At 42.5% G+C, this 20216-nt stretch overlaps 1 protein-coding gene across 5 annotated transcripts in view; it reads right to left on the reverse strand.

Annotated features, from left to right (window-relative positions):
• The window catches only part of LOC144953713 (CTP synthase 1-like), a 77846-nt gene that overhangs the window by 24506 nt on the left and 33124 nt on the right, over positions 1-20216 (reverse strand). For all 5 annotated transcript variants that reach the window (XM_078884275.1, XM_078884276.1, XM_078884274.1 and 2 more), the window contains exons 4-8: positions 15531-15591; positions 14317-14417; positions 10141-10257; positions 7178-7261; positions 295-375 (exon numbers count right to left, since the gene is read on the reverse strand). In XM_078884275.1, coding sequence (XP_078740401.1) covers positions 295-375; positions 7178-7261; positions 10141-10257; positions 14317-14417; positions 15531-15591 — 444 coding nt within the window. The remainder of the gene's footprint in view (positions 1-294; positions 376-7177; positions 7262-10140; positions 10258-14316; positions 14418-15530; positions 15592-20216) is intronic.

The raw sequence follows: 20216 nt of genomic DNA on the forward strand, positions 1-20216 counted from the left end.
AGTGACACACACACACAGTGACACAAACACACACAGTGACACACACACACAGTGACACAAACACACAGTGTGACACACACACAGTGACACACACACACAGTGACACACACACACACAGTGACACACACACACACAGTGACACACACACAGTGACACACACACACACAGTGACACACACACACACAGTGACACACACACACACAGTGACACACTTACAGTGAGTGGGTCTAGAGGTGGGGTCTGGGTGGGTTTAGAGGAGTGGAAATTTCATGCCGAGTGTACCTAGAGGGTTACCTGTTCTGGTCCCACGTGACAAAACATGGCCACTTTTTCCTTGACGGAGAGAGAGAGCGGAGACTCACAGCGACACACAACCTGCACACAGACACACGCACACACAGTGAGACACAGTGAGACACACACACAGTGAGACACACACACACAGTGAGACACAGTGAGACACACACACACAGTGAGACACACACACAGTGAGACACACACACAGTGAGACACAGTGAGACACAGCGACACACAACCTGCACACACAGAGAGAGACACACACACACAGTGAGACACAGTGAGACACACACACACAGTGAGACTCACAGCGACACACACACACACACAGTGAGACTCACAGCGACACACACACACACACAGTGAGACACAGTGAGACACACACACACAGTGAGACTCACAGCGACACACACACACACACAGTGACACAAACACACACAGTGACACACACACAGTGACACAAACACACACAGTGACACACACACAGTGACACAAACACACACAGTGAGACACACACACAGCGACACACAACCTGCACACACAGAGACACACACAGTGAGACACACACACAGAGACACAGTGAGACACAGAGAGACACACACACAGTGAGACACACAGACAGTGACACACACAGTGAGACACAGTGACACACAGTGAGACACACACACAGTGACACACACAGACAGTGACACACACAGTGAGACACACAGTGACACACAGTGAGACACACAGACAGTGACACACACAGACAGTGACACACACAGTGAGACACAGTGACACACAGTGAGACACACAGACAGTGACACACACAGACAGTGACACACACAGTGAGACACACAGTGACACACAGTGAGACACACAGACAGTGACACACACAGTGAGACACAGTGACACACACAGCGGCACACAACCTGCACACACAGAGACACACAGAGAGACACAGTGAGACACAGTGAGACACACAGTGAGACACACAGCGACACACAACCTGCACACACACACACACACAGTGAGACACACAGAGACAGAGACACAGTGACACAGACACACACACACACAGTGAGACAGACACACACACAGAGACACACACACAGTGAGACACAGAGACACACACAGAGACACACACACAGTGAGACACAGACACACACACAGAGACACACACACAGTGAGACACAGAGACACACACAGAGACACACACACAGTGAGACACAGACACACACACAGAGACACACACACAGTGAGACACAGAGACACACACAGAGACACACACACAGTGAGACACAGACACACACACAGAGACACACACACAGTGAGACACAGAGACACACACACACAGTGAGACAGACACACACACAGAGACACACACACAGTGAGACACAGAGACACACACAGAGACACACACACAGTGAGACACAGACACACACACAGAGACACACACACAGTGAGAACACACAGTGAGACACAGAGACACACACAGTGACACAGACACACAGTGAGACACACACGCACAGAGACACACACACACAGACACACACATTGAGACTCACACACAGTGAGACACACACAGAGACAGAGACACAGTGACACAGACACACACACAGTGAGACACAGACACACACACAGTGAGACACAGACACACACACAGAGACACACACACAGTGAGACAGAGACACACACAGTGACACAGACACACAGTGAGACACATACACACAGAGACACACAGTGACACAGACACACAGTGAGACACATACACACAGAGACACACAGTGAGACACACACAGTGAGACACATACACACAGAGACACACAGTGACACAGACACACAGTGAGACACATACACACAGAGACACACAGTGAGACACACACACAGTGAGACACATACACACAGAGACACACAGTGACACAGACACACAGTGAGACACATACACACAGAGACACACAGTGAGACACACACAGAGACAGTGAGACACACAGTGAGACTCACAGCGACACACAACCTGCACACACAGAGACAGAAACACACAGACACAGAGACACACAGTGAAACACAGAGACACACAGAGAGAGACACACAGAGAGACACACAGTGAGACACACACAGAGAGAGAGACACACACAGTGAGACAGAGACACAGACACAGTGAGACAGAGGACACAGAGAGACAGAGAGTAGTGTAGTGTATAGTGTAGTGTATAGTGTATAGTGTAGTGTATAGTGTAGTGTGTAGTGTAGTGTATAGTGTAGTGTATAGTGTAGTGTATAGTGTAGTGTGTAGTGTAGTGTATAGTGTAGTGTGTAGTGTAGTGTATAGTGTAGTGTATAGTGTAGTGTATAGTGTAGTGTATAGTGTAGTGTGTAGTGTAGTGTATAGTGTAGTGTATAGTGTATAGTGTAGTGTATAGTGTAGTGTGTAGTGTAGTGTATAGTGTAGTGTATAGTGTAGTGTGTAGTGTAGTGTGTAGTGTATAGTGTAGTGTGTAGTGTATAGTGTAGTGTATAGTGTAGTGTGTAGTGTAGTGTGTAGTGTATAGTGTAGTGTGTAGTGTAGTGTGTAGTGTATAGTGTAGTGTATAGTGTAGTGTAGTGTATAGTGTAGTGTATAGTGTAGTGTGTAGTGTATAGTGTAGTGTATAGTGTAGTGTGTAGTGTAGTGTATAGTGTAGTGTATAGTGTATAGTGTAGTGTATAGTGTAGTGTGTAGTGTAGTGTATAGTGTAGTGTATAGTGTAGTGTGTAGTGTAGTGTATAGTGTAGTGTATAGTGTAGTGTATAGTGTAGTGTATAGTGTAGTGTATAGTGTATAATGTAATGTAGTGTACAGTGTAGTGTACAGTGTAGTGTACAGTGTAGTGTATAGTGTAGTGTATAGTGTAGTGTATAGTGTAGTGTATAGTGTAGTGTATAGTGTAGTGTATAGTGTAGTGTATAGTGTAGTGTAGTGTGTAGTGTAGTGTACAGTGTAGTGTACAGTGTAGTGTATAGTGTAGTGTATAGTGTAGTGTATAGTGTAGTGTATAGTGTAGTGTATAGTGTAGTGTGTAGTGTAGTGTGTAGTGTAGTGTGTAGTGTAGTGTATAGTGTAGTGTATAGTGTAGTGTATAGTGTAGTGTATAGTGTAGTGTGTAGTGTAGTGTATAGTGTAGTGTATAGTGTAGTGTATAGTGTAGTGTGTAGTGTAGTGTATAGTGTAGTGTATAGTGTAGTGTGTAGTGTAGTGTATAGTGTAGTGTATAGTGTAGTGTATAGTGTAGAGTATAGTGTATTGTATAGTGTAGTGTATAGTGTAGTGTATAGTGTAGTGTATAGTGTAGTGTATAGTGTAGTGTAGTGTATAGTGTAGTGTGTAGTGTAGTGTATAGTGTAGTGTATAGTGTAGTGTATAGTGTAGTGTAGTGTGTAGTGTAGTGTATAGTGTAGTGTATAGTGTAGTGTATAGTGTAGTGTAGTGTGTAGTGTAGTGTGTAGTGTAGTGTGTAGTGTAGTGTGTAGTGTAGTGTGTAGTGTAGTGTGTAGTGTAGTGTATAGTGTAGTGTATAGTGTAGTGTATAGTGTAGTGTATAGTGTAGTGTGTAGTGTAGTGTATAGTGTAGTGTGTAGTGTAGTGTATAGTGTAGTGTATAGTGTAGTGTAGTGTGTAGTGTAGTGTGTAGTGTAGTGTGTAGTGTAGTGTATAGTGTAGTGTATAGTGTAGTGTATAGTGTAGTGTATAGTGTAGTGTATAGTGTGTAGTGTAGTGTATAGTGTAGTGTGTAGTGTAGTGTATAGTGTAGTGTGTAGTGTAGTGTATAGTGTAGTGTGTAGTGTAGTGTATAGTGTAGTGTATAGTGTATAGTGTAGTGTATAGTGTAGTGTAGTGTATAGTGTAGTGTATAGTGTAGTGTATAGTGTAGTGTGTAGTGTAGTGTGTAGTGTAGTGTATAGTGTAGTGTATAGTGTAGTGTATAGTGTAGTGTATAGTGTATAATGTAGTGTAGTGTACAGTGTAGTGTACAGTGTAGTGTGTAGTGTAGTGTAGTGTACAGTGTAGTGTACAGTGTAGTGTACAGTGTAGTGTACAGTGTAGTGTACAGTGTAGTGTATAGTGTAGTGTATAGTGTAGTGTATAGTGTAGTGTGTAGTGTAGTGTGTAGTGTAGTGTATAGTGTAGTGTATAGTGTAGTGTATAGTGTAGTGTATAGTGTAGTGTGTAGTGTAGTGTATAGTGTAGTGTATAGTGTAGTGTATAGTGTAGTGTGTAGTGTAGTGTATAGTGTAGTGTATAGTGTAGTGTGTAGTGTAGTGTATAGTGTAGTGTATAGTGTAGTGTATAGTGTAGTGTATAGTGTAGAGTATAGTGTAGTGTATAGTGTAGTGTATAGTGTAGTGTATAGTGTAGTGTATAGTGTAGTGTATAGTGTAGTGTAGTGTGTAGTGTAGTGTGTAGTGTAGTGTATAGTGTAGTGTATAGTGTAGTGTAGTGTGTAGTGTAGTGTGTAGTGTAGTGTATAGTGTAGTGTATAGTGTAGTGTATAGTGTAGTGTGTAGTGTAGTGTATAGTGTAGTGTATAGTGTAGTGTATAGTGTAGTGTAGTGTGTAGTGTGTAGTGTAGTGTATAGTGTAGTGTATAGTGTAGTGTATAGTGTAGTGTATAGTGTAGTGTATAGTGTAGTGTGTAGTGTAGTGTATAGTGTAGTGTGTAGTGTAGTGTATAGTGTAGTGTATAGTATAGTGTAGTGTGTAGTGTAGTGTGTAGTGTAGTGTATAGTATAGTGTAGTGTGTAGTGTAGTGTGTAGTGTAGTGTATAGTGTAGTGTATAGTGTAGTGTGTAGTGTAGTGTATAGTGTAGTGTATAGTATAGTGTGTAGTGTAGTGTGTAGTGTAGTGTATAGTGTAGTGTATAGTGTAGTGTGTAGTGTAGTGTATAGTGTAGTGTGTAGTGTAGTGTATAGTGTAGTGTATAGTATAGTGTAGTGTGTAGTGTAGTGTGTAGTGTAGTGTATAGTGTAGTGTATAGTGTAGTGTGTAGTGTAGTGTATAGTGTAGTGTATAGTGTAGTGTGTAGTGTAGTGTATAGTGTAGTGTATAGTGTAGTGTGTAGTGTATAGTGTAGTGTATAGTGTAGTGTATAGTGTAGTGTAGTGTATAGTGTAGTGTGTAGTGTAGTGTGTAGTGTAGTGTATAGTGTAGTGTATAGTGTAGTGTATAGTATAGTGTAGTGTGTAGTGTAGTGTGTAGTGTAGTGTATAGTGTAGTGTATAGTGTAGTGTATAGTGTAGTGTATAGTATAGTGTAGTGTGTAGTGTAGTGTGTAGTGTAGTGTATAGTGTATAGTGTAGTGTATAGTATAGTGTAGTGTGTAGTGTAGTGTAGTGTATAGTGTAGTGTATAGTGTAGTGTAGTGTATAGTGTAGTGTATAGTGTAGTGTATAGTGTAGTGTATAGTGTAGTGTGTAGTGTAGTGTATAGTGTAGTGTATAGTGTAGTGTATAGTGTAGTGTGTAGTGTAGTGTACAGTGTAGTGTACAGTGTAGTGTATAGTGTACAGTGTAGTGTACAGTGTAGTGTACAGTGTAGTGTACAGTGTAGTGTACAGTGTAGTGTACAGTGTAGTGTGCAGTGTAGTGTACAGTGTAGTGTGCAGTGTAGTGTACAGTGTAGTGTGTAGTGTATAGTGTAGTGTATAGTGTAGTGTACAGTGTAGTGTATAGTGTACAGTGTAGTGTATAGTGTAGTGTATAGTGTAGTGTATAGTGTAGTGTATAGTGTAGTGTATAGTGTAGTGTAGTGTATAGTGTAGTGTGTAGTGTAGTGTATAGTGTAGTGTATAGTGTAGTGTGTAGTGTAGTGTATAGTGTAGTGTATAGTGTAGTGTAGTGTATAGTGTAGTGTATAGTGTAGTGTATAGTGTAGTGTATAGTGTAGTGTATAGTGTAGTGTAGTGTATAGTGTAGTGTGTAGTGTAGTGTATAGTGTACAGTGTAGTGTACAGTGTAGTGTACAGTGTAGTGTATAGTGTAGTGTACAGTGTAGTGTATAGTGTACAGTGTAGTGTACAGTGTAGTGTACAGTGTAGTGTATAGTGTAGTGTATAGTGTAGTGTATAGTGTAGTGTACAGTGTAGTGTATAGTGTACAGTGTAGTGTACAGTGTAGTGTACAGTGTAGTGTATAGTGTAGTGTATAGTGTAGTGTATAGTGTAGTGTATAGTGTAGTGTATAGTGTAGTGTATAGTGTAGTGTGTAGTGTAGTGTATAGTGTAGTGTGTAGTGTGTAGTGTATAGTGTAGTGTATAGTGTAGTGTGTAGTGTATAGTGTAGTGTATAGTGTAGTGTATAGTGTAGTGTATAGTGTAGTGTGTAGTGTAGTGTATAGTGTAGTGTATAGTGTAGTGTATAGTGTAGTGTATAGTGTAGTGTGTAGTGTAGTGTATAGTGTAGTGTGTAGTGTATAGTGTAGTGTAGTGTATAGTGTATAGTGTAGTGTAGTGTATAGTGTAGTGTATAGTGTAGTGTATAGTGTAGTGTATAGTGTAGTGTGTAGTGTAGTGTATAGTGTAGTGTATAGTGTAGTGTATAGTGTAGTGTATAGTGTATAGTGTAGTGTATAGTGTAGTGTATAGTGTAGTGTATAGTGTAGTGTGTAGTGTAGTGTATAGTGTAGTGTAGTGTATAGTGTATAGTGTAGTGTATAGTGTAGTGTATAGTGTAGTGTATAGTGTAGTGTATAGTGTAGTGTATAGTGTAGTGTATAGTGTAGTGTAGTGTATAGTGTAGTGTATAGTGTAGTGTATAGTGTAGTGTACAGTGTAGTGTATAGTGTATAGTGTACAGTGTAGTGTACAGTGTAGTGTACAGTGTAGTGTACAGTGTAGTGTACAGTGTAGTGTACAGTGTAGTCACCAGGTCAGGTGACAGGCCGAGACCACGTAGCTCACGAACGCTGTTCTGGGTCGGTTTCGTTTTCTGCTCACCGGTCGCTCCGGGCTGAGAGACAAATACACACAGACACAGTTAGATAGACACACAGACACACACACACAGTTAGACAGAGAGAGAGACACACACAGAGATACACATATACACACACACAGATAGACACACACACACACACAGATAGACACACACACACAGATAGACACACACACACAGATAGACACACACACACAGATAGACACACACACAGATAGACACACACAGATAGACACACACACAGATAGACAGAGAGAGACACAGAGAGACAGAGAGACAGAGAGAGACACACACACAGTTAGACACACACAGTTAGACACACACACAGACAGACAGACACACACACAGATAGACACACACACAGACTCAGACACAGACAGAGACACAGACAAACAGACACAGACAGAGACACCGATAAATGCAGATAGAGAGACAGAGACACAGAGACAGACACAGACAGAGACACAGAGACAGACAGAGACAGAGAGACAGACACACAGACACAGATAGACACAGAGAGACAGACAGAGACAGAGAGACAGACACACAGACACAGATAGACACAGAGAGACAGACAGAGACAGAGAGACAGACACACAGACACAGATAGACACAGAGAGACAGACAGAGACAGAGAGACAGACACACAGACACAGATAGACACAGAGAGACAGACAGAGACAGAGAGACAGACACACAGACACAGATAGACACAGAGAGACAGACAGAGACAGAGAGACAGACACACAGACACAGATAGACACAGAGAGACAGACAGAGACAGAGAGACAGACACACAGACACAGATAGACACAGAGAGACAGACAGAGACAGAGAGACAGACACACAAACACAGATAGACACAGAGAGACAGACAGAGACAGAGAGACAGACAGAGACACAAAGACAGACACAGACACAGAGACAGACACAGACAGAGACACAGATACAGACAAAGATAAAAAGATCCCCGTGTAGCCTTTACAGACTGTAGGGGCAAGTGCTGTTAGCAGCACCTATGAAGGCCGGCACGGTACCCGAGGGGGTGGGTGGCCAGCACCACGCCCGGCCGCCTTTGTCTCCCCAGTGGCGATGTTTACACACCGCACCAGGTACTCATTTGAGGCTGAGTCGACCTAGGGGAGGCCCAGGACCGGTTCAGAAAATCGTCACTGGTGTTGGCCGTGAGCGGGAATCGAACCCGTGTCGCCGGGTTCATAGCGCAGCGCGCTAACCGCTACACTACTGCTCCCCAGACACAGACAGAGACACAGAGAGAGACACAGAGAGAGACAGAGACACAAAGACAGACAGACACAGACACAGAGAGAGAGACAGAGACACAGAGAGAGACACAGAGACACGGGGTGAGTGGTGAGTGAGCGAGGGGTGAGTGAGTGGGTGAGTGAGTGATTGGATGAGTGAGTGGGTGAGTGAGTGAGTGGGTGAGTGAGTGGGTGGGTGAGTGAGTTGGTGGGTGAGTGGGTAAGTGAGTGATTGGATGGGTGAGTGGGTGAGTGGGTAAGTGAGTGAGTGGATGAGTGAGTGGGTGAGTGAGTGAGTGGGTGAGTGAGTGGGTGGGTGAGTGAGTTGGTGGGTGAGTGGGTAAGTGAGTGATTGGATGGGTGAGTGGGTAAGTGAGTGATTGGATGGGTGAGTGGGTGAGTGAGTGGGTGAGTGAGTGGGTGAGTGAGTGAGTGGGTGAGTGAGTGGGTGGGTGAGTGAGTTGGTGGGTGAGTGGGTAAGTGAGTGATTGGATGGGTGAGTGGGTGAGTGAGTGAGTGGGTGAGTGAGTGGATGGGTGAGTGGGTGAGTGAGTGGTGAGTGAGTGAGCGAGTGGTGAGTGAGTGGGTGAGTGAGTGGGTGAGTGAGTGGGTGAGTGAGTGGGTGAGTGAGTGGGTGAGTGAGTGAGTGGGTGAGTGAGTGGGTGGGTGAGTGAGTTGGTGGGTGAGTGGGTAAGTGAGTGATTGGATGGGTGAGTGGGTAAGTGAGTGATTGGATGGGTGAGTGGGTGAGTGAGTGGGTGAGTGAGTGGGTGAGTGAGTGAGTGGGTGAGTGAGTGGGTGGGTGAGTGAGTTGGTGGGTGAGTGGGTAAGTGAGTGATTGGATGGGTGAGTGGGTGAGTGAGTGAGTGGGTGAGTGAGTGGATGGGTGAGTGGGTGAGTGAGTGGTGAGTGAGTGAGCGAGTGGTGAGTGAGTGGGTGAGTGAGTGGGTGAGTGAGTGGGTGAGTGAGTGACTGAGTGAGTGACTGAGTGGTGGGTGACTGAGTGAGTGAATGAATGAGTGAGTGACTGAGTGAGTGAGCGACTGAGCGAGTGAGTGGTGGGTGAGTGGGTGAGTGAGTGAGTGAGTGAGTGACTGAGTGACTGAGTGACTGAGCGAGCGAGCGAGTGGTGGGTGAGTGAGTGACTGAGTGAGTGAGTGGGTCAGCGAGCGAGCGAGTGGTGGGTGGGTGAGTGAGTGAGTGAGTGGTTGAGTGAGTGACTGAGTGAGTGAGCGACTGACTGAGTGAGTGACTGAGCGAGCGAGCGAGTGGTGGGTGAGTGACTGAGTGAGTGAGTGACTGAGTGAGTGAGTGGGTCAGCGAGCGAGCGAGTGGTGGGTGGGTGAGTGAGTGAGTGGTTGAGTGAGTGACTGAGTGAGTGAGCGACTGAGCGAGTGAGTGAGCGATTGAGCGAGTGAGTGAGCGACTGAGTGAGTGAGTGACTGAGTGACTGAGTGAGTGAGTGACTGAGTGAGTGAGTGAGTGGTGGGTGAGCGAGTGAGCGAGTGAGCGAGCGAGTGGTGAGTGAGTGAGTGACTGAGTGAGTGAGTGACTGAGTGAGTGAGTGAGTGGTGGGTGAGCGAGTGAGCGAGTGAGCGAGCGAGTGGTGGGTGAGTGGGTGAGTGGTACCTGTGGTACGAGGCTGACATGAATATTCGCGAAGTTTTCCCGCTGAACTCGAAACTGAAACTGACGAAAGGCCTCCACGAACGGCATCCCTTCTATGTCACCGATAGTACCTCCCAACTATCACACACACACACACAGAGAGACATCTATGTCACTGTAGTACCTACCAACACACACACACACACAGACATCTATGTCACTGTAGTACCTACCAACACACACACACAGAGACATCTATGTCACCGATAGTACCTACCAACACACACACACACAGAGACATATATGTCACTGTAGTACCTACCAACACACACACACACAGAGACATCTAAGTCCCTGTAGTACCTACCAACACACACACACACACAGACATCTATGTCACCTGTAGTACCTACCAACACACACACACACACAGACATCTATGTCACCGATAGTACCTACCAACACACACACACACACACAGACATCTATGTCACTGTAGTACCTACCAACACACACACACAGAGACATCTATGTCACCGATAGTACCTACCAACACACACACACACACACAGACATCTATGTCACTGTAGTACCTACCAACACACACACACAGAGACATCTATGTCCCTGTAGTACCTACCAACACACACACACAGACATCTATGTCACCGATAGTACCTACCAACACACACACACAGAGACATCTATGTCACTGTAGTACCTACCAACACACACACACACACAGACATCTATGTCCCTGTAGTACCTACCAACACACACACACAGATACATCTATGTCCCTGTAGTACCTACCAACACACACACACACAGACATCTATGTCCCTGTAGTACCTACCAACACACACACACAGACATCTATGTCCCTGTAGTACCTACCAACACACACACACACAGACATCTATGTCCCTGTAGTACCTACCAACACACACACACACAGACATCTATGTCCCTGTAGTACCTACCAACACACACACACAGACATCTATGTCCCTGTAGTACCTACCAACACACACACACACAGACATCTATGTCACTGTAGTACCTACCAACACACACACACACACAGACATCTATGTCCCTGTAGTACCTACCAACACACACACACAGACATCTATGTCCCTGTAGTACCTACCAACACACACACACACAGAGACATCTATGTCCCTGTAGTACCTACCAACACACACACAGAGACATCTATGTCCCTGTAGTACCTACCAACACACACACACAGAGACATCTATGTCCCCTGTAGTACCTACCAACACACACACACACACACAGACATCTATGTCCCTGTAGTACCTACCAACACACACACACAGAGACATCTATGTCCCCTGTAGAACCTACCAACACACACACACACACAGACATCTATGTCACTGTAGTACCTACCAACACACACACACACACAGACATCTATGTCCCTGTAGTACCTACCAACACACACACAGAGACATCTATGTCCCCTGTAGTACCTACCAACACACACACACACACAGACATCTATGTCCCTGTAGTACCTACCAACACACACACACAGAGACATCTATGTCCCCTGTAGTACCTACCAACACACACACACACAGACATCTATGTCCCCTGTAGTACCTACCAACACACACACAGAGACATCTATGTCCCTGTAGTACCTACCAACACACACACACACAGAGACATCTATGTCCCCTGTAGTACCTACCAACACACACACACAGAGACATCTATGTCCCTGTAGTACCTACCAACACACACACAGAGACATCTATGTCCCCTGTAGTACCTACCAACACACACACACACAGAGACATCTATGTCCCTGTAGTACCTACCAACACACACACACACACAGACATCTATGTCCCTGTAGTACCTACCAACACACACACACAGACATCTATGTCCCTGTAGTACCTACCAACACACACACACAGAGACATCTATGTCCCTGTAGTACCTACCAACACACACACACAGACATCTATGTCACCGATAGTACCTACCAACACACACACACACACAGACATCTATGTCCCTGTAGTACCTACCAACACACACACACAGAGACATCTATGTCCCTGTAGTACCTACCAACACACACACACAGACATCTATGTCCCTGTAGTACCTACCAACACACACACACAGAGACATCTATGTCCCTGTAGTACCTACCAACACACACACACAGACATCTATGTCACTGTAGTACCTACCAACACACACACACACAGACATCTATGTCCCCTGTAGTACCTACCAACACACACACAGAGACATCTATGTCCCTGTAGTACCTACCAACACACACACAGAGACATCTATGTCCCCTGTAGTACCTACCAACACACACACACAGAGACATCTATGTCCCTGTAGTACCTACCAACACACACACAGAGACATCTATGTCCCCTGTAGTACCTACCAACACACACACACACAGAGACATCTATGTCCCTGTAGTACCTACCAACACACACACACACACAGACATCTATGTCCCTGTAGTACCTACCAACACACACACACAGACATCTATGTCCCTGTAGTACCTACCAACACACACACACAGAGACATCTATGTCCCTGTAGTACCTACCAACACACACACACAGACATCTATGTCACCGATAGTACCTACCAACACACACACACACACAGACATCTATGTCCCTGTAGTACCTACCAACACACACACACAGAGACATCTATGTCCCTGTAGTACCTACCAACACACACACACAGACATCTATGTCCCTGTAGTACCTACAAACACACACACACAGACATCTATGTCCCTGTAGTACCTACCAACACACACACACACACAGACATCTATGTCCCTGTAGTACCTACCAACACACACACACACAGACATCTATGTCCCTGTAGTACCTACCAACACACACACACACAGACATCTATGTCCCTGTAGTACCTACCAACACACACACACACACAGACATCTATGTCCCTGTAGTACCTACCAACACACACACACAGAGACATCTATGTCCCTGTAGTACCTACCAACACACACACAGAGACATCTATGTCCCTGTAGTACCTACCAACACACACACACAGACATCTATGTCCCTGTAGTACCTACCAACACACACACACACACAGACATCTATGTCCCTGTAGTACCTACCAACACACACACACAGACATCTATGTCCCTGTAGTACCTACCAACACACACACACACAGACATCTATGTCCCTGTAGTACCTACCAACACACACACACAGACATCTATGTCCCTGTAGTACCTACCAACACACACACACACACAGACATCTATGTCCCTGTAGTACCTACCAACACACACACACAGAGACATCTATGTCCCTGTAGTACCTACCAACACACACACACAGACATCTATGTCCCTGTAGTACCTACCAACACACACACACAGACATCTATGTCCCTGTAGTACCTACCAACACACACACACAGAGACATCTATGTCCCTGTAGTACCTACCAACACACACACACACAGACATCTATGTCACCGATAGTACCTACCAACACACACACACACACAGAGACATCTATGTCCCTGTAGTACCTACCAACACACACACACACACACAGACATCTATGTCCCTGTAGTACCTACCAACACACACACACAGACATCTATGTCCCTGTAGTACCTACCAACACACACACACACAGACATCTATGTCCCTGTAGTACCTACCAACACACACACACAGACATCTATGTCACCTGTAGTACCTACCAACACACACACACAGAGACATCTATGTCCCTGTAGTACCTACCAACACACACACACAGACATCTATGTCACCGATAGTACCTACCAACACACACACACACACAGAGACATCTATGTCCCTGTAGTACCTACCAACACACACACACACAGACATCTATGTCCCTGTAGTACCTACCAACACACACACACAGACATCTATGTCCCTGTAGTACCTACCAACACACACACACAGAGACATCTATGTCCCTGTAGTACCTACCAACACACACACACAGACATCTATGTCACTGTAGTACCTACCAACACACACACACGTGTATCTATGTGTGTGTCTCTGTGTGTGTGTATCTATGTATCTCTATGTATGTCTATGTGTATATCTCTATGTCTGTGTGTCTGTGTGTCTCTGACCTCGATGACACAGACTTGCGGCTCCTCTCCCCGAGCGTCAACAGGAACCTTCGCCTGCGACATCACCCACTCCTGTACCGCGTCCGTGATGTGTGGGACAACTACATAGACACACACACATAGACACACAGAGAGACACACACAGAGACATCACCCACTCCTGTACCGCGTCCGTGATGTGTGGGACAACTACACACACACATAGACACACACACATAGACACACACACACAGACATCACCCACTCTTGTACCGCGTCCGTGATGTGTGGGACAACTACACACACACATAGACACACACACATAGAGACACACACAGAGACATCACCCACTCCTGTACCGCGTCCGTGATGTGTGGGACAACTACATAGACACACACACATAGAGACACACACACAGACATCACCCACTCCTGTACCGCGTCCGTGATGTGTGGGACAACTACATAGACACACACACATAGACACACAGAGAGACACACACAGAGACATCACCCACTCCTGTACCGCGTCCGTGATGTGTGGGACAACTACACACACACATAGACACACACACATAGAGACACACACGCAGACATCACCCACTCCTGTACCGCGTCCGTGATGTGTGGGACAACTAAACACACACATAGACACACACACAGACACACACAGAGACATCACCCACTCCTGTACCGCGTCCGTGATGTGTGGGACAACTACATAGACACACACACATAGAGACACACACACAGACATCACCCACTCCTGTACCGCGTCCGTGATGTGTGGGACAACTACACACACACATAGACACACACACATAGACACACACACACACAGAGAGACATCACCCACTCCTGCACCGCGTCCGTGATGTGTGGGACAACTACATACATAGACACACACACACACACACATAGACACACACAGAGAGACATCACCCACTCCTGTACCGCGTCCGTGATGTGTGGGACAACTACACACACACATAGACACACACACACACACAGAGAGACACACAGAGAGACATCACCCACTCCTGTACCGCGTCCGTGATGTGTGGGACAACAACATAGACACACACAGAGAGAGACACACAGACACACATAGACACACACACACAGAGACACACAGACACACATAGACATCACCCACTCACCCACTCACCCACCCACTCACTCACTCACTCACCCACCCACTCACTCACTCACCCACTCACCCACCCACCCACTCACCTTGCACAGTTTTTCCCAGGTAATCTCCCCTCCGCTCTTTGGTTATCACCTGCTGATAAACCTACACAGCAACAACATCAACAACATCAACAACATCAACAACATCATCAACATCATCATCATCAACATCATCATCAACATCATCATCATCAACATCAACAACATCAACAACATCAACAACATCAACAACATCAACAACATCAACAACATCCACATCATCATCAACATCATTATCAACATCATTATCATCATCATTATCAACAACATCAACAACATCATCAACATCATCATCAACATCAACATCATCATCATCATCAACATCATCAACATCATCATCATCATCAACAACATCATCAACATCATCATCATCATCAACAACATCATCATCATCAACATCAACATCATCATCAACATCATCAACATCATCATCATTATCAACATCAACATCATCATCATCATCAACATCATCATCAACATCATCAACATCATCATCATTATCAACAACATCATCATCATCAACATCATCATCATCATCAACAACATCATTATCATCAACATCAACATCATCAACATCATCAACATCATCAACATCATCAACATCATCAACATCATCATCAACATCATCATCAACAACAACATCATCAACATCATCAACATCATCATCATTATCAACATCAACATCATCAACATCATCATCAACATCAACATCATCAACATCATCATCATCAACATCAACATCATCAACATCATCATTATCAACATCATCTCATTATCAACATCAACATCATCAACATCATCATCAACATCATCATCATCATCAACATCAACATCATCAACATCATCATCATCAACATCAACATCATTATCAACATCATCATCAACATCATCATCATTATCAACATCATCAACATCATCATCATTATCAACATCATCATCATCATTATCAACATTATCATCATCATCAACATCATCATCATCATTATCAACATCATCATCATCAACATCATCAACATCAACATCATCATCATCATTATCAACATCATCATCATCAACATCATCATCATTATCAACATCATCATCATCAACATCAACATCATCAACATCATCAACATCAACATCATCATCATTATCAACATCATCATCATCATCAACATCATCATCATCAACATCAACATCATCATCAACAACATCATCATCATCAACATCAACATCATCATCAACATCATCAACATCATCATCATTATCAACATCAACATCATCATCAACATCATCAACATCATCAACATCATCAACATCATCAACATCATCATCAACATCATCATCAACAACAACATCATCAACATCATCAACATCATCATCATTATCAACATCAACATCATCAACATCATCATCAACATCAACATCATCAACATCATCATCATCAACATCAACATCATCAACATCATCATTATCAACATCATCATCATTATCAACATCAACATCATCAACATCATCATCAACATCATCATCATCAACATCAACATCATCAACATCATCATCATCAACATCAACATCATTATCAACATCATCATCAACATCATCATCATTATCAACATCATCAACATCATCATCATTATCAACATCATCATCATCATTATCAACATTATCATCATCATCAACATCATCATCATCATTATCAACATCATCATCATCAACATCATCAACATCAACATCATCATCATCATTATCAACATCATCATCATCAACATCATCATCATTATCAACATCATCATCATCAACATCAACATCATCAACATCATCAACATCATCATCATTATCAACATCATCATCATCATCAACATCATCATCATCAACATCAACATCATCATCAACAACATCATCATCATCAACATCAACATCATCATCAACATCATCAACATCATCATCATTATCAACATCAACATCATCATCAACATCATCATCAACATCAACATCATCATCATCAACATCATCATCATCATCATCATTATCAACAACATCATCATCATCATCAACATCATCATCAACATCATCATCATCATCAACAACATCATTATCATCAACATCAACATCAACATCATCAACATCAACATCAACATCATCAACATCATCAACATCATCAACATCAACATCATCAACATCATCATCAACAACATCATCAACATCATCATCATCATTATCAACATCAACATCATCAACATCATCATCAACATCAACATCATCAACATCATCATCATCAACATCAACATCATCATCATCAACATCATCAACATCATCAACATCATCATCAACATCATCATCAACATCAACATCATCAACATCATCATCATCATCATCAACATCAACATTATCATCATTATCAACATCATCATCATCATTATCAACATCATCATCATCATTATCAACATCAACATCACCAACATCATCATCATCATCAACATCATCAACATCATCAACATCATCATCATTATCAACATCATCATCATTATCAACATCATCATCAACATCAACATCATCATCATTATCAACATCATCAACATCAACATCATCAACATCATCATCATCAACATCATCATCATCAACATCATCATCATCAACATCATCAGCATCAACAACATCATCATCATCATCATCAACATCAACATCATCAACATCAACATCATCATCATTATCAACATCATCATCAACATCATCAACATCATCATCATCAACATCATCATCATCATCATCAACATCAACATCATCATCAACATCATCATCAACATCAACATCATCAACATCATCATCATCAACATCATCATCATCAACATCATCATCATCATCAACATCATCATCATCAACATCATCATCATTATCAACATCATCATCATCAACATCAACATCATCATCATTATCAACATCATCATCAACATCAACATCATCAACATCATCATCATCATCAACATCATCATCATCAACATCATCATCATCAACATCATCATCAACATCATCAACATCATCATCATCAACATCATCATCAACATCATCAACATCAACATCATCAACATCAACAGCATCATCAACATCAACATCATCAACATCATCAACATCAACAGCATCATCATTATCAACATCATCATCATCAACATCATCATCATCAACATCATCATCAACATCATCAACATCATCATCATCAACATCATCATCATCAACATCAACATCATCAACATCATCAACATCATCATTATCATCAACATCATCAACATCAACATCATCAACATCATCATTATCAACATCATCATCATCAACATCATCATCATCAACATCATCAACATCATCATCATCAACATCATCATCATTATCAACATCATCATCATCAACATCATCATCATCAACATCAACATCATCAACATCATCAACATCATCATCATTATCAACATCATCATCATCATCAACATCATCATCATCAACATCATCATCATCAACATCATCATCATTATCAACATCATCATCATCAACATCATCATCATCAACATCAACATCATCATCATCATTATCAACATCATCATCATCAACATCATCATCATTATCAACATCATCATCATCAACATCAACATCATCAACATCATCAACATCATCATCATTATCAACATCATCATCATCATCAACATCATCATCATCAACATCAACATCATCATCAACAACATCATCATCATCAACATCAACATCATCATCAACATCATCAACATCATCATCATTATCAACATCATCATCAACATCATCATCAACATCAACATCATCATCATCAACATCATCATCATCATCATCATTATCAACAACATCATCATCATCATCAACATCATCATCAACATCATCATCATCATCAACAACATCATTATCATCAACATCAACATCAACATCATCAACATCATCAACATCATCAACATCATCAACATCATCAACATCAACATCATCAACATCATCATCAACAACATCATCAACATCATCATCATCATTATCAACATCAACATCATCAACATCATCATCAACATCAACATCATCAACATCATCATCATCAACATCAACATCATCATCATCAACATCATCAACATCATCAACATCATCATCAACATCATCATCAACATCAACATCATCAACATCATCATCATCATCATCAACATCAACATTATCATCATTATCAACATCATCATCATCATTATCAACATCATCATCATCATTATCAACATCAACATCACCAACATCATCATCATCATCAACATCATCAACATCATCAACATCATCATCATTATCAACATCATCATCATTATCAACATCATCATCAACATCAACATCATCATCATTATCAACATCATCAACATCAACATCATCAACATCATCATCATCAACATCATCATCATCAACATCATCATCATCAACATCATCAGCATCAACAACATCATCATCATCATCATCAACATCAACATCATCAACATCAACATCATCATCATTATCAACATCATCATCAACATCATCAACATCATCATCATCAACATCATCATCATCATCATCAACATCAACATCATCATCAACATCATCATCAACATCAACATCATCAACATCATCATCATCAACATCATCATCATCAACATCATCATCATCATCAACATCATCATCATCAACATCATCATC

Source organism: Lampetra fluviatilis, chromosome 81, assembly GCF_964198595.1.
Source record: "Lampetra fluviatilis chromosome 81, kcLamFluv1.1, whole genome shotgun sequence".
Classification (NCBI taxonomy): Eukaryota; Metazoa; Chordata; class Hyperoartia; order Petromyzontiformes; family Petromyzontidae; genus Lampetra; species Lampetra fluviatilis.